This window comes from Entelurus aequoreus, linkage group LG02 (assembly GCF_033978785.1).
Source record: "Entelurus aequoreus isolate RoL-2023_Sb linkage group LG02, RoL_Eaeq_v1.1, whole genome shotgun sequence".
NCBI lineage: Eukaryota > Metazoa > Chordata > Actinopteri > Syngnathiformes > Syngnathidae > Entelurus > Entelurus aequoreus.
Window position 1 is genome coordinate 61,252,536 of NC_084732.1, and position 17,494 is coordinate 61,270,029.

General features: G+C 45.8%; 1 protein-coding gene across 1 annotated transcript in view; it reads right to left on the reverse strand.

The window, feature by feature from the left end:
* LOC133636655 (clusterin-associated protein 1-like) overlaps window positions 1-17,494 on the reverse strand; it is a 31,711-nt gene that overhangs the window by 7,637 nt on the left and 6,580 nt on the right. The window contains exons 5-8 of the mRNA XM_062030425.1: window positions 9,654-9,749; window positions 9,490-9,573; window positions 4,959-5,092; window positions 3,708-3,834 (exon numbers count right to left, since the gene is read on the reverse strand). Of these exons, the coding sequence (XP_061886409.1) occupies window positions 3,708-3,834; window positions 4,959-5,092; window positions 9,490-9,573; window positions 9,654-9,749 (441 nt within the window). The remainder of the gene's footprint in view (window positions 1-3,707; window positions 3,835-4,958; window positions 5,093-9,489; window positions 9,574-9,653; window positions 9,750-17,494) is intronic.

Here is a 17,494-nt window from a genome sequence, read left to right on the forward strand (position 1 = left end):
AACTTCCTGGTATACTGTATAACAGGGAATTATAAACTGGGCTCAATCTGCCCTGCTCTAACGTATTTGTATGAGTAACACAAATGTGCTGCAATCTAGTGGTGAGTGCTTGAAGTGGCCTAGCAGTCAGCCATCCATCCATCCATCCGTCCATTTTCTACCGCTTGTCCCTTTAGGCGGAGTGTTTAAGCGACAACTGTGTGGTACTACTTTTTTTCGGTGTTTGCTTTTCATCCATCTTCCGCTTGTAAACTGTGTGGTACTACTTTTTTTCGGTGTTTGCTTTTCATCCATCTTCCGCTTGTATTCATCGTGTAGCTCCTTATAATTCTTGAAGAGGTGGGAGATCAAATTGCTCGTATTAAAGGAAGACATCTTGGTTCCTCCTCGCATAACCAACTGTGGAAGGGGCGTGGTCCATGCATCACCTGCGGGCAGGGCATGTGCAGGAGCCGGCTGTGAAGCAGATGCCAGGTGAGTGGATATCTCAGCTGGAACGAGTTATCTAATCACCTGTCTCTTTATTAGCAGCGTTGGTGACCGCAGGTGGGGAGCTGAAAAGCCAGAGGGAGGGAAGCCGGAAGGCGGGAGAGGAGGAAAGAGGAAAGACTTTGAGAATTGAAAGAAGGGAAAAGACTTTGTAACATTGAAAAATAAAACATTGTAATCTTGGCAACAAGCCTGGCCACAGTCTGTCGGTCCTGACAAGAACCCTGCGACACAGAGCTGTCACATTTTGGCGCCCAATACAGCAAGACCGGGAATAAAATGTCGGCCACGACCCCCTCGGAGGCGGTGGGAAGAGTCCTGGCAGAGGTGTCAGCGACCTCGCAGCAGCAGATGGAAACGGGCCGCAAGCAGACACAAATTCTGCAGACACTGGTGAGTAGATCGGGAGGGGCTTCAGGAGCGGGGACGTCCACCTCCTCGCATGGCGGAGGCTGAAGACCCCCAAGCGTTTGTGAATGTATTCGAGGCCACGGCAGCGGCGTGTGGCTGGCCGGAAGAAGAGTGGGGCGTGAAGCTGCTGCCGCTCCTGGAGGGGGAGGCGCAGCGGGCGGCGCTCAGTCTCCCGGTGTCTGCCCGGGTGCACTTCCCCAGCCTCCGCCTCGCAGTACTGGATCGGGTCGGCACCCACCCGGAGGACCACCGGCGGCGATTCCGCGCGATGCGGCTGGGACCGGATCCGGCCGTTTGCGTTAGCGCAGCAACTGCGGGACATGGCAGCTCGGTGGCTCCAGCCAGAGGAGGCGGACATTAAAAAAATGTTTTAGCAAATTCTGCTCGAACAATTTGTGGACTCGATCCCAGCCAGAACCGCCGCGTGGGTGCGCTACCACTGTCTGCGGGACCTGATGGCCGCAGTGACCCTGGCCGAAGACCATCTGGCGGTCCACCGGGAGGCGACTCCAAGACTGGCCGAAAGGCCCACCCCAGCACAGAGAGCAGCCGAAAGGCCCATCCCAGCCCCGCGAAGACGACTCGCGCAACCGGAGGGGGTGACCTGGACCCACGAGCAGGTTCCCTGCCCGGACATGGCCACCCCGCACCACACCACACCACACCCATTCCACCAGCCAATGGCAGTATCAAGGGGGGGTTTCAGGGGTTGTAATATTCCCTATGCTCCTTTTCAGGGTACCGGCGCTCCTGAAAGGGGGCTTCCCCCGCAGACGGCACCTCGAGCACCAGGGCCGGTGTGCGGACAGCCCGGTCACGTGAGGCGAGACTGCTCCCTCATGGAGGTGGGACAGGTGATGCGGGTTGTCGGACCCCCAGCGCCCGCCCCCGATCCAGGGGAGACGTATTGTGTCCCGGTAAGGGTACAGGGGAGTACATATCGGGCAATGGTGGATTCGGGCTGTAAACAGTCCATGATCCACCAAAACCTGGTTCGATCCGGGGCTCTGAGGCAGGCGACACGTGGGCAAAAAAGGTGTATTCATGGGGATGTGCACACGTATCCTATTGTGCCAGTGGGAAGCAGTGCCCCTGCGCTCCATCTCTGCCAAGAGTGTTGCGCTAGCTCTGTTTCAGGTCATCTCCCGAGTCGGAATCCCGAAAGAGATTCTGATGGACCAAGGCACGTCCTTTATGTCACGCACGTTAAAGAAACTATACGGGTTACTGGGAATTAAAGCGATCCGCACCAGTGTGTACCACCCACAAACAGATGTGCTGGTGGAACGGTTAAATAAAACGCTGAAAACCATGATCCGTAAGTTCACGCACGAGGACAAACCAATTTGGGATAAATGGCTGGATCCCCTAATGTTTGCGATGTGGGAGGTACCTCAGGCCTCCATAGGCTTTGCGCCTTTCGAGCTAGTATACGGCAGAAGGCCGCGCGGAGTGCTGGACCTAATTAAGGAAAGCTGGGAGGAGGGTTCAAGCTCCAGTAAAAACGAAATGCAGTACGTTTTGGACATGCGAGCAAAACTCCACACGGTGGGGCACTTGTCACGCGAGAATTTGCTCCGCGCCCAGCAACGGCAGCAGCGCGCGTATAACAAGGGGACCCAGTTTAGAAAATGTTCACCGGGAGAAAAAGAGCTTGTATTACGCCCAACCTCCAGCTCCAAATTACTTGCACGCTGGCAAGGTCCTTTTGAGGTCACACGGCAAGTGGGTGATGTGGACTACGAGGTTCGGCGCTCGGACCGGGGTGGAGGCACACAAATTTACCATCTAAACCTACTGAAGGCATGGAGGGAGGCGCAGCCTGTTTCCATGGTGACGGTAGTGAGGGATCCAGTCATCCAGAGTCCACAATTGCTTTTCCTTAGCCCGTTGTAACCTTGTTTTTTTTCTGTTTAGTCGTTGACGACTTTCGTTTAGATTTTCTGTACGGTGATTCCAGTTTTCGCCCATTTGTCTTACATTTATTTTTGCTTTGATGTTTTCTTTGGTCTATCAGTATGCTTGCCTTTTACAACCTTCTATTGTGTTCTTTGAACACAATAGAAGGTTGTAAAACAGATTTCATAGAACAGATTTGGCTGTGACAATCAACATATTTTGCTAGATTTGTGATGATTTACCTTCTTGAAGAAGTTTGACAATCCTCTCCCTTGTTTTAATTTACATCTCTCGTGTTGGAGCCATGATCACCTGGTGTAACAGCTCTCTAAGGTGTGAACACTCCTTTCAACTGCAGACTAATGAACACATTTAATCTGATGCAGGTATTAGCTTTGAAAATGAAAATGTACAGACTGATTCCATATTTTTTTTCATCAGATATGATTGAGTCCATTTTTTTTTTCACTCTGCTTGATCTAATGTTTATTCTTGATTTATTTTAGTGTTTCCTAAAGCCATAAAGTTGCCATTTGAAAAATATTGTTCAAAATGTATTACTATCATTACACAAGCTGGTGGCATATCCGCTTGTTCTTCTGTCCATTACTTTCCACCAGTACGGGTGGTTTCTCAGCCTCCATTGATTCCAGTTTTTCCCTTCTTTCCGCTGTGTAGCAAAGATGGCAGTGATTGAGGATTTTAAGTGTCTATGGGTCTATCGCATTATACCGTACTTCTAAATGTGTATGTACTTAACACTCAAAAAACCTGGTGCAAGTATAGAAGAGCGCAAATTGAGAAACAACTCTTTGAGATCATATCAACTTTCAGATTTTCTTTTGGTGTCTCAGAAATGTTAACAATTTGTTGCTTAAATAGTCTAATAGGATTTCAGAGTCACATACCTCTTGTCTGAGATGTTTTTCCTGCTGAGACTCAAGAAAATAAAAGTTGGAAAAGTTTTCCACCTGCATCTTATATTGCTCCTCCAGCTGCTCCTCGATCTGCTCGTATTCATCCATAAACAACGGCCTGACAGATCAACAAAAGACATCTTGGTAAAAGACATCCATTCTTCCTTTTTTTACTGCTCACCCTTCAGACTCACAGGAAATCACAGTTGGCAGATCCAGTATTGCAGGTACCGATGGTGGTCTATTGGTATCTGCAATACTGGCCCTGTGTTTATACCAAAATGATACCAAAATGTGTAGTATTGCACAACTCCACTGTCCAGAACATTAGTTTTTAGCTGCTTTGGCTGCAGGACACATTGTCAACACAAAATGACAAGAACTCGCCACCTAAACCACACAGAATAAAATATTTCAGAAACGTATTTCTCAAATATTTTAACCTAATAACAACCGACTGTACAGCCCACTGTGCTATCTAGTTATGTGTATGCTCAGTCCTGCTGCACATTTAAACTTCTTGTTAGCTTTGTGTTGTTTGTGCATTCGAAAGCATCGTCTGTATGTATTTGTTCTAGGAAATTATTTTGAAATATATACTGTTTGTTATATTTATTTAAATTGTTTCTATTACAATTGCTTTATGTTGCGTTACAACAAGAAGCTTGAAAATTGTTTTTATGTGTCTTTCATTTGTAAACAAGGATACTTGCAGTCTTTACAGCCGCCAGTAATCATTGCCATTAGTTAGTTAGTCAGTTAGTTTGTTAGTTACTGACTCTTTACCTTATTTAGCTCTGTCCACATGTTCCTGTGTACTTACTACTTTTACTGGGTAGAACAGACAGCATGTTGATTAAATTGAGCACTGCTTCCACCTAGAGTGTAAACACAAATAATCTTTCTCTCTGGCTCTCATCAAAGGCGGACGCTTCCCTTCTCTCTCCTACTTTGCTTCTTTGTCTCGTTTTGTCTTTGTCTTAACCTTCCTGGAGCCTCTTTTTGCACTGCTCTCCAAAATCTAAACAGTGGAATTGATCAACTTCCCTATCAACAAAATCTCAACAATATAATTTGTCAGAGTGGCTGGACAAATATTTCCAAAAATTAAAAATAATTGAATAATAAAAATCTCCCCTGCTGCTCACAAACGCAATGACACCTCACCACTAACACCCACTATTTGAGAAACACTGGTCTAAGGCAGTTCCTACATCTGATGAAGGGAAGCGTGAAACCAACCTCACACTTTGCAATGTCTGGAGTCTCCTCTGGACCATCTCCAACTGCAAATTTTTCTTTTCTTTCTTGGCATCCAGACTGGCTACATCCGAAACAACATTCCTCATCATCACTTTGGTCTTCTCCACACTTTCCTTGATAAAGAACAAAGACTTTATGCGTATGCTAATATATGAAGACAATTTCTAAAAAGGGTAAAAAATAGAGTAGGTTGGTCCCGTTTATGTCGACAACCCTTCAAAATGACAACCCACTTTTGTCCACATAAAATTTGAGCCACGAAGGGGTCATTAATGTTAAAAATTGGTCGGTTTATGTTGACGTATGTTGTCATGATAACGTCGTCATTAAGAAGCAGTGTGAAACAAAAACTTTTCAGTACAAAATAAAAGCATGGCGGTATTAACACTATCACAGCAACTAAAAAAATAACATGGTCGTTGAGGTACAAAAAATATCCCTGAAAGAAGTTATCCCCGAAATCGTGTTATATAGAAATCCTTATTTTTTACCCTTTTGTTTTGGAATGAAGTTATGCACTGTAGCCCAGCTGCCTAAACCTCTGTGGTGGATATTGCCCTTTTGTGACGGGAAGTGAATGGAAGATTGTGCTCCCACGTCACAGAATGAAGTGGGCACTATCCACCAGCGGTAGGTTTGAACATCACTGGGTCAATATTTTGTTATTTTAATGTATTTATTTATTTTTGATTCCTTCTTTTTGGAGACTTTAATAAAGATTTATTGTGTAAGTGTTACGATCTGGTTGCATGTCTGCAAAGGTCGTCTCTTGCAGGATGCAAAGGACGGCAGCAAGCAGCTTGCAGGTAAGAATGCTTGTTTAATTCCAGTACGAGGCACAAAAACATACAGCCTAGCGTGAAGCTAACTGGGTATCAAAGGATCACCAACGGCGAACAATAAAAAAGTCTCAGTGTTGCAATGAAGACACGTAACTGTTGCGTAGAGCGAACCAAAATCCCATAAGTACAGGCAAGGTGACACGGACATTAGAAGGGGAGTGATTGGTAACAGCGGCAGGTGTAGACATCAATCAACAAACAGAAAGAGATACGTAAGCTCAGGCATTCCCAGCAAGAACATAAACAAAGGAGGATTAGGAGTGCTGGCAACATTGGGCGAAAATTTGGAGTGAATGTCACGATCGCGTTAATAAAACGTTACATTGGACCACGTTACATCAAAATTTTAGTGTTTTTTTTTTTTTTTTTTAGTTTGGTAGCCACTACAAGAAAGTTTTTGCGCATGTATGAAAACTTTTTTGTCTTTGTCAAAAAAATTACTGCAGCAACTCTTTAGATGAAATGGTTAAATATCACATAAAAATATGCACAAATGAAGGAAAATCATGTCAACAAAACGGTCGTAGGTTAAAAAAATCCTTGATTATTGCCTATTCTACTTTTGTCTATTTAAGTAAATGTGCAAGCAATAGCGAGTTGTGGTTTCACTTATGTTGACAACTGCTTATATAACTGTTATGATCCGCTGCCCGGATCATAGTCTGTTTACGTTTTCGAGTCACTTGTGTTTTCAGCACCTCTTGAGTTTGTTTGTTTCAGTTGCCATGATGGCCAATTGCACTCACCTGCCTCTGGTTAGTGTTCGGGACGCTCACCTGTTGCCCGGGCACTAATCAGAGGGCTATTTAGTCTAGACCCTGGCCTCACTCGGTCTGGCTTCCTAATTTGCTTAATGCAACAGTCGACGACAATTTTGATTCCTGCTAGCTTCCACACTAGGCTTTCTTGCTTGCTAGCTCCCACGCTAGCCCCTTTGGTTTTTGCCTTCTGTGCTATGAGCACGTTTTTCTTTGTTCCCGTCTGATTTATTTCTAAAATAAATAATTTCCTACCTGCACGCAGTGTCCGAAGTCCGTTTGTATCCTGGGAGAACGAACCCCGCATCATCATGCGACCCAGTCGTCACAGTTGGAAGTCAGCAACAAGAAGTTCTCTCACGGCGGGCGTGGAGGAAGTGGATGAAGGTGCGTGGATGGTGCTCCGAGCTATGGAAGCAGAGACACTCCGCTGTTCTCCAGAGGACGATATGATGTGGGGACCTGGAGGTGTTTTGGTCCTGATCGACTCCATCTGGCCCGGGGAAGTCCGTTCACAGCCAGCTCGGTTGCGTCAGCGAAGGCGGAAGTCACACAAGAAGGTTTCGGCTCGCGACAGAGACGCGCCAATCCCGCAATTGTTCCCTCCCGAACACAATAAGCTACAAGCAGCCCAGGCTTCCCCTCCTCAGATGTTTGGTAACCCAATCGACCACTTCGCCAAACATTTCTCCGACTGGGCTATCAGTCACTTAGACAGCGGCAACAATGACGTCATTCCATTGGCGCCCCCTGATGACGTCACTCCGCCCACGTCTGATGACATCAGAGACCAAGATTTTTTCTATCTTCTGCTTCTTTTTGTCAGCCGCCTTTTAAGGATCATAATTCCAAAATAAAACATTACCAAGACATTTTTTTACAGACCCGCTCACCAGGTTTGTCCTTGTCCTCCAGGACTCAAGCTCCACCTCCAGTGACTTTGGCTCTGCCCCCAGTGACTATTGCTCCGCCCACTGCACATACTTTCTTCCCCTGTGCTCCCACCCAGTCTAAAGTGGGGGGTGTGAATAGACATTTTGGACAATTTAGAGGGGAGGAGTATATCCCCCTCCTGACCTCCCTCCACCCACCCCTAAAGACGGTTCCAGACCACAAGGAGCGCGTCTGGTATCCGCTTTTTGAGGGGGGGGGGTCTAGTGCTGGGAGCTGTGCTAGTGGGTTGCCACAGCTGCGCCCAGCCAGGCAGTAAACTCCGGCCCGGTCACCACCACCAGTCCTTCAGCATGCCAAGTCGCAACCCCCAGCCAGGCCACCTCCGCCAAAGTCACGGCTAGTACCTGCTCCAAGACTGGTTTCTACACCAGCACCGGCTCCAAGACTGGTTTCCACACCAGCACCAGCTTCAAGACTGGTTTCCACACCAGCACCAGCTCCAAGACTGGTTTCCACACCAGCACCGGCTTCAAGACTGGTTTCCACACCAGCACCGGCTTCACGACCAGCTCCTGTCGCAGCTCCAAGGCAAGCTCCTGTCGCAGCTCCAAGGCAAGCTCCTGTCGCTGCTTAAATGCTAGCACCAGTTCCTGTCCCTGCTCAAGGCTAGCAACCCTTCCTGATCCAAGGCTAGCAACCCTTCCTGCTGCAAGGCTAGCAACCCCACCTGCTCCAAGGCCACCTCCAGTATCTGCTCCAAGGCTAGCCCCAGTACCTGCTCCAAGGCTATCACCAGTCGCGGCTCCAAGGCTAGCACCAGAACCTGCACCAGCTGCCGCGTCCACGCCGCCACCGACGCCTGCCGCTTCCACGCCGCAGACGCCTGCCGCTTCCACGCCTGCGCCGACGACGACGCCTGCCGCGTCCACGCCGACAACGCCTGCCAATTCCATGGCTGCGCCGACGCCTGCCGCTTCCACGCCTGCGCCGACAACGACGTCTGCCGCTTTCACGCCTGCCTCGATGACGTCTGCCGCTTCCACGCCGACGTCTGCTCCTTCCTTGTCTCCAGCGGGCCTTCCCACGGCGCCGCCACCCTCCTCGCCTCCGCAACCTCCGGCTGGCCGGCATGCGGCCCTCTAGAGGGCCAATTCATGGACACCCCGGGCGTAGACAGCAGCGACGCCCACAAATTGGGCGTAAAACTCTTAGGCTGCTGAGGTTCTGGCGTCACTCACGCCCACCTCCTTTGCGTGGTCGCCCCCGTCTCGCCTGCGGCAGCGGCATTCCATTCGCCGCCGCCACCCTGACTCGTCCCCGCTGGATTCGGTGACACTTGGCCTGGCGACCCACCACCAAGTCCTCCCTCCGCCCTCCCTTGACTCTTGAACTGTATCTTAGTTTTTTGGGTTTTATTTTTTATTTTACATCTGGAATCTGTCCTTTAAGGGGGTGGTACTGTTATGATCCGCTGGCCGGATCATAGTCTGTTTACGTTTTCGAGTCACTTGTGTTTTCAGCACCTCTTGAGTTTGCTTGTTTCAGTTGCCATGACATCAGATTGCACTCACCTGCCTCTGGTTAGTGTTCGGGACGCTCACCTGTTGCCCGGGCACTAATCAGAGGGCTATTGGGCACTAATCAGAGGGCTATTTAGTCTAGACCCTGGCCTCACTCGGTCTGGCTTCCTAATTTGCTTTATGCAACAGTCGACGACAATTTTGATTCCTGCTAGCTTCCACGCTAGGCTTTTTTGCTTGCTAGCTCCCACGCTAGCCCCTTTGGTTTTTGCCTTCTGTGCTATGAGCACGTTTTTCTTTGTTCCCGTCTGATTTATTCCTAAAATAAATCATTTACTACCTGCACGCTGTGTCCGAAGTCCGTTTGCATCCTGGGAGAACGAACCTCGCAACATCATGCGACCCGGTCGTCACAATAACATACGAGTAATGCATAAATAGCTACCACTGCACTAAAAATGGTAATTGTATAAAACTCTGTAGAAGAAATACAAACCAAGACTTCTTTGATGGCATGTCTCAAGGCCTTTTCAGTCTCGCCAATCTCAAGAGGTCTTGCAATGGCAGCAGTTCTCAATTTCTTAATTAAAAAACAACCAAAACACAGGACACACTTTAAAACTGGACTGTAAGAACAATGATGTGAATGTTTCCCCTTACCCTCAGGTCCACCTCCTTTCCTAATAAATCATACAGCGATGCTCCTTTCGATGTGGCCTCTGATGCTAGCTGTCGCGCTGCTTTCAGGTCTGAAATCTGTAATAAAGACAGAGGAAAGTTTGCTGAATATATGCAATGAGAATTTCCTCTGTTAAAAGGAAAATTGTTCAAATTTGGGTTGTTTCTATCTAAGAATGTTCATAGTTGAATCTGATGAATTAGATGTTGCCCATAGCCGACAATTACGTAGTTGAATCAATGGCTTTTTTAAGGCACAGCTAATGGGGATGGCCCAAAGATTGTGATTGTATGTAGTATTAAGCACTGGTCACTAGATGTCAGTAACATTACAAGGACGTACTTATAGCCGCTACAGGAAGGAGGTATAAGGACAATAGCTAGGATCTCAATGCTAATGTGATTCTCTTGATGGTAAAATAAAAACGATGTTTCAATGAAGAGAACAAAACAACAGATCACTGGCCTCAGGATCTTGTCAGGGTATCTCTGTGCATTGAAAATGCCAACAATAAAATGCACTTACGTTCGTTGTGCATAACATACGCCGGTCCATACCATAAACCCACCCCAACATGGGCCATTCGATCTACAAAGCAAAACGCTCTCCCACACGATGCCACACACGCTGTCTGCAATCTGCCTTGAACAGTGAAAACCGGGATTCAGCCAAGAAGAGAACATCTCTCCAACATGTCAGACGCCATCGAATGTGAGCATTTGTCCACTCGAAGTCGGTTACAACGACAAACAGCAGTCAGGTCGAGACCCTAATGAAGATGACGAGCATGCAGATGAGTTTCCCTGAAAAATCTTTGGTTATGCAAACCAATTGTTGCAGTAGCTGAGTAGCTGTCCATGTAGCTGGTCTCAGACGATCATGGAGGTGCACCTGCTGTATGTGGAGGTCCTGGGCTGGTGTGGTTACATGTGGTCTGCGGTTGTGAGGCCGGTTGGATGTACTGCCAAATTCTCTGAGACGCCTTTGGTAGGGAAAATGAACATTCAATTCACGGACAACAGCTCTGGTGGACATTCCTGCAGTCAGCATGCCAACTGCACGCTCCCTCAACACTTGCAACATCTGTGGCATTGTGCTGTGTGATAAAACTGCACACTACAGAGTGGCCTTTTATTGTGGGCAGCCTAAGGCACACCTGTGCAATAATCATGCTGTTGAATCAGCATCTTGATTTGCCACACCTGTGAGGTGGGATGGATTATCTTGGTGCCCACTAACACAGTTGAACAATATTTGAGAGGAATAGGTCTTTTGTATATACTGTATAGTAAAAGCTTTAGATCTTTGTGAGTTCATCTCATGACAAATGCGAGCAAAAACAAAAGTGTTGCGTTGATATTTTTGTTCAGTATACTTACCTTGCATCCTTTTAACGGCAGAAAGGGCGAGGACTTAAAGGTCCGGGGATTCGACTGCAGGGTTGGTGATCAAACCAGACTCCACCGAGTTGTATTGTTGACTATTCAGTTAAGCATGGTAACAGTGTGGAATTTGTTAGGTCGACTATGATCAATTTTGGATGTTGTTTGATGACTGATTTGGTTGTATTTTAAAACCAATTTCCCATACGAAAAAAACAGAATTATGTTTGAAAGTGACATATTCTTAATTGTTATACAAGTTGCCTTAAAAAAAAGTAAATGTCATGACCTGTACCTCCGGACATGCCTTAGGTCATGCCTTGTCATACTTGTTATTGTTATCTTCATTATTTTTTAGTCTTTTTCTGTTTTAGTGCTTCTTCTTCTATGTTCTGGTTGCTAGGTACGCTGATCACACACACACACAAGTTTCTGTTTATTGACTAATATCCCCACCTCCTGCTGCCACTAATCACGCCCCTTTATATACCGGTTTCACCCTGCCAGTCCTTGCAGGATTTCTGTGTTGTGTTCAGGTCACATGTTTGCGATGGTTGTGTCCTCAGGAAGATTAAGGACAAGACGCAGTGTGCAGGTAAGAATCTTTTCATCCTCAAGCAAGGCAAAAATACAAAACAACCAGTTTGTTGCTCAGAGACGCACGGGAAGTCCAAGGCAAAGCTTAACGTAGCATAACAAATACTAAAAGTAATGATAGTACAAGGCTAGCATAAACTAGCATAAACATAAACAGTCACCTGTGGCGATCACAAATCCCACAAAGACTGGCAGGGTGAGATGGGTGTTATGATCAGATGTTATTACATGTATGACCGCTAGGGGGCAGTACTTACGTGCCACTTACCGTGCCACATAAGATGGTAGAGCAAGACTGCATGAAGACACGTGTATGTTGTTGAGAATGTGAGTTATTAAAAACTAAGTTACTTGCTATCAACAGCCACATCCTTCAAACACGAACATGACATGGTACCAGGAGTAAACTCGACTTGATGACATGGATTTAAAACCACCGGAGAGTTTGAAACTAACGGGGAATGTTGATGAGAACTGGCGCACCTTCAAACAGCAGTTTCACCTGTACATCGCGGCTATGGGACACGAGACAAAGCCGGAGGCGAGAAAGGTAGCGCTGCTGCTAACGATAGCAGGGCCACAGGCCATAGAAGTATTTAACACGTTTGTGTTTGACACTCCTGACGATAATGGAAAGTTGGATGTAGTGCTTAGCAAATTTGACGCTCACTGTTCTCCGAAGAATATACGAGAGGTATGTGTTTCGGTCTCGTACGCAGCGGCAGCATGAGCCATTCGATAGCTTCCTGACGGACTTGCGGCTAAAGGCGCAGTCTTGCAACTTCACGACGCTGAAGGACTCCATGATCCGGGACCAGATAGTCTTCGGCGTGGAGGATAAAAAGGTCAGAGAGAGGCTACTACGAGAGATGGAGCTGACACTGGCGGGAGCCATTAAGATCTGCCAGGCGAGTGAGCTGTCCCAAAAGCACGTGAGGACGTTCAGCGAGATGTCTGCAGTCGCCTCAGCGCAGAGCGACAGCGGTAGGAGCAGTTTCGTATCAGCAGAGACAGCGCACACAGACCCGGCCTGCACGGCAGTCGGAGGACATGATGATAAGCTGCAAGCGCTGCGGCACACAGCACAAGCCTAGACAATGTCCAGCGTTTGGTAAGCAATACTCCTGTTGCCAAGGCAAGAATCATTTTGCTAAATAGTGCTTCTCCAAATGGAAAGAGGGGAAGAAAGGAAAAACTGTAAACATAGTAGATGAGCCTGATCTCAGTGACACGTTCTTTGTTGGTATGGTAAATTTGGAAAGTGAACAAATAAAAAAAACAGACAATGTAAATGACGTAACTGGAGAAGATAAATGGATAGCTCCTCTAATGATAGATGGGACTGTAGTCACCATGAGATAGGACACGGGTGCGAAAGCAAATCTCATAAGCATGTGTGATGTAAAGGCAAAGAAAAATAAGCCACAAATAAAAAGAAAAGAATCTGGACTGAAAGACTACAATGGACAACCAATTAAATGTTTGGGCACAGGCAGGTTGAGTGTCATAGTTAAAGGAAAAGTGCACCACCTATACTTCTTTGTTGTGAATGAGGGACGTGAATCACTTCTGGGTGACAGAGCCTGTGAAGAACTGGCACTTGTGAAAAGAGTGTATAGCAGTGACTTGCAGTCAGGGGAGGCAGGTGAGGCGTGGCCTCACGTGCCATCATGGAAAAAAAAATGGAAAAAGAAAAAGAAAAAAATTATTATATGTATCCAGTGATTATACTATAAAGTTATTTTCCATTTAACTTCACCAGTTTTAGATTATTTTTATTCAAAATCGCTGAATTTTCACATTTGCCGTTCAAATACTGAGAAGAGACTTGCTGTGATCAGCAGCCAGTTGAGGCACGTCACTCAGTAGAGCCTCACCATGGATTGCGGACTCGGCTAACTGCTGGCCTGCTGTGCAGTGAGACCGTATTGCTATATGAACTATACTATACATTTCCATAGTTTAGTTAGCTGAGGTATATAATGTACAGTGTATTTTGTCAACAACTGTATGTGTGTAAGTATTTCTTGTGCTGAGCAATCCTAAAACGGCTGCAAAAGACGCACTGGCTGAGGCTCGCAGTAATCCCGCCTCCTGGTGGTAGAGAATGCACCCCCGCCGTAGAATGCACCCCCTGACGGGAGTGTTATATCAACTAAAGCCCACACTTAAACTTTCCACGTGCAAGATTGAATCTATTTAAAAAAGTGATTTAATAAGAAGCCAAAAAGTGCAAAAACAATAATGTCGTGTTGGAGGAGCTGTGAATGACTGCTGGGCCACAACATTAGGTACACCTGCAGACTGCAGCACGGATTTCATATTTCAGTCATTCACAACTCCTCCAACATGAACATTATTGTTTTTGCACTTTTTGGCTTCTTATTAAATAACTTTTTTAAATAGATTCAATCTTGCACGTGGAAAGTTTAAGTGTGGGCTTTAGTTGATATAACACTCCCGTCAGGGGTGCATTCTACGGCGGGGTGCATTATCCAGCACAACAGCGGCGCATGGACTTAATTTATAAGTAAAGGTAAGACCATGATAAAGTTTTTTTTTTATTAAATGTGCTTTTTTGTGTGCTACAGTTTGTATGTGTAAAGTTAAAGTTAAGTTAAAGTACCAATGATTGTCACACACACTAGGTGTAATGAAATTTGTCCTACAGACTGGGTTAACTCAATGGTCATCACAAAGAAAAAGAATGGTGAGTTGAGAATATGTATGGACCCTAAAGATCTAAATCAGAGCATTAAGCGTGAACATTATCAAATACCTACACGTGAAGAGATCATCAGTGAAATGTCAGGTGCCAGCTACTTCACGAAGCTTGACGCCTCACAAGGTTTCTGGCAGCTGAAACTGAGTGAAAGCAGCACAGAATACTGTACCTTTAATACGCCCTTCAGCAGACACTGCTTTCTCAGACTGCCTTTTGGAATAAAGTCAGCACCTGAAATATTTCACAGAGCGATGGAGCAGATTATCGAGGGCTTGGATGGAGTTCGAGTCTACATTGATGACATCATCATATGGGGATCCACAGCCTAAGAGCACAATGAGAGACTGAACAGAGTTATGGAACGCATACAAAAGTATGGACTAAAACTCAACAAGAGTAAATGTGAGTTTGGTGTTCAAGAGATCCTTTTCCTTGGAGACAAGCTGTCTGCACGTGGTGTCCAACCAGATCAAGAAAAAATATGTGCAATACAGAACATGCCAAGGCCCACAGACAAAACCGGTGTGCTACGCATCATGGGGATGGTAAATTTTATAGGTAAATTCATTCCCAATCTGACAGCAAAGACATCTTACATACGAGACCTTCTGCATAGGGACTGTGAGTTCAAATGGACAGTAAAACATGAGCATGAGTGGCAAAAACTCAAGAACACACTGACTACAGCACCTGTGTTGTCATTTTATGACCACACAAAGAGGATACAAGTGTCAACAGATGCTTCCAAAGATGGTATTGGTGCCGTTCTACTCCAGGCTGAGGATGAGCACTGGAAACCGGTAGCCTATGCATCTCGAGCTATGACAAAATCTGAATGTCGATACGCTCGGATCGAAAAAGAATGTTTGGGACTGGCATATGGTTTGGAGCGGTTTCATAGCTATGTGTACGGCCTGCCGTCCTTCACAGTCGAAACTGATCACCGACCGCTGGTTGCCATCATCAAAAATAATCTGAATGAAATTTCACCGCGGATTCAACGGTTAATGATGAAGATGCAAAGGTATGATTTTGAACTGATATATACTCCAGGTAAACACCTAGTCCTTCCTGATGCCCGATCCAGAGCAACTACAGGCGACAGTGTGAGTGCAACAGATGAGGACATACAGTGTCATGTGAACATGGTGTCTGCTACACTGCCTGTCTCAGACACAAAGTCAAGACAAATAGCTGAGGCTACAGCAATGGATGTGAGCTACAGCATGTCATTAGGAACATGAATGAGGGATGGCCGGCTGGTTCATGTCCACAATTTTACCCCGTCAGAGGTGAGCTCAGTACTGTGGATGGACTGCTGTTGAAAAAGGACAGGATTGTTATTCCACAGGCTTTGAGAATGGACATTTTGCACAGGATACATGAAGGCCATCTCGGCATCGAAAAATGCAAAAGGAGGGCAAGAGAGTCAGTTTTCTGGCCCGGACTGAACAAAGACATTGAAACTCTCATAAATAAATGTGAATCATGCCAGAAACACAGGAACAAGCAGAGCAAATAGCCTATGGTGGTTGCTGAGGTGCCAACTGCACCATGGCACAAAGTAAGAATGGACTTGTTTCATCTCAGAGGTAAAGACTATTTAGTGGTAGTGGATTACTACACAAACTTCCATGAGATGGCGCTACTAGCAAGCTTAACGTCAACTTGTGTAATAACACATGCTAAATCTATCTTCGCCAGGCATGGCATTCCACACACGGTAGTGAGCGACAATGGCCCATGCTTCAGCAGCTAAGAATGGCAGAAGTTTGCAGTGCAATATGATTTCCAGCATGTGACGTCAAGCCCACATTATGCACAATCAAACGGGCAAGCGGAAAAAGGAGTTCACATTCTCAAGCAACTCCTAAAGAAAGCAGCTAACAGTGACTCTGATACGTATCTGGCTTTATTGAGCTACAGACCATCACCTCTTCAGTGTGGTCTATCACCAGCTGAACTGCTGATGAAGAGGAAGCTACGAACAATCTTGCCGAGTCATTCAAACACCATAATAAAACAAAATAATCCCTCAAAGATTGAACATAAACTACGACAACAGATGATGATGCAAAACTCATTCTATGACAAAACAACCAAGCGTCTTCCTCCCCTGACTACCAACAACAGTCAGGATTGAGGATACTGATGGATGGAGTACAAAAGCAACAGTACTGCAAGAAGTTGCTCCACGATCGTACACGGTGAGAACTGATGGACAAATCCTCAGACGCAATCGTCGCAGTCTGTTAAAGACTCCTCAAGGGACTGTTGGTGAACTCAGTGTAACCTGTGATGAATCTCAGGTAATACCCACACCTGTTATGGACTGTAACACTGACTGTAACACACCTACTCCAAATGAACCTGAGTTAAGAAGATCCACAAGACAAATCAAAAGGCCTGATGGACTGAACTTGTAAACAAAGAAAAGTCAATATGCATGTTAAATATGTTGAACAAAATGTATATTGATTGTTGTGAAAGTGTTATGAATAGTATTGGCTTAGATTTGAGATAGCCTATGCAATTTGAAATTGTTCATACTGCACATATGTGTCAGGGTTAGACTAAATGAGAAGTTGTTAAAATAACTGACCCAGCTAATGTGATTAGTCATGTCAATACATTTTGTCTTAGAAAAAGGGGGATGTTATGATCAGATGTTATTACATGTATGACCGCTAGGGGGCAGTACTGGTTAGTATTCTGCTTACCGTGCCACATAAGGTGGTAGACCAAGACTGCATGAAGACACATGTATGTTGTTGAGAACGTGAGTTATTAAAAACTAAGTTACTTGCAATCAACAGCCTCATCCTTCAAACACGAACATGACAATGGGTATATAAAGGGCCATGATTACTGGCAACAGCACGTGGGGACACTAATGAATTAACAGAAAATGGTGTGCACATAGCAACCAGAACATAAACAAAGGAAAGAGCACTGAAACAGAAATATAAACCAAGGAAAATAACAACAAAAAGCATGACAAGGCATACCTGCTGGTCACAACAGTAGATCTATTAACTCGTAAGAAGCCAGACCAATTTGTGTCTAAAGAAAATTTTTAGCTTAGCTTTGGGCCAAAGCCACAAAGATGAGGGGAAGT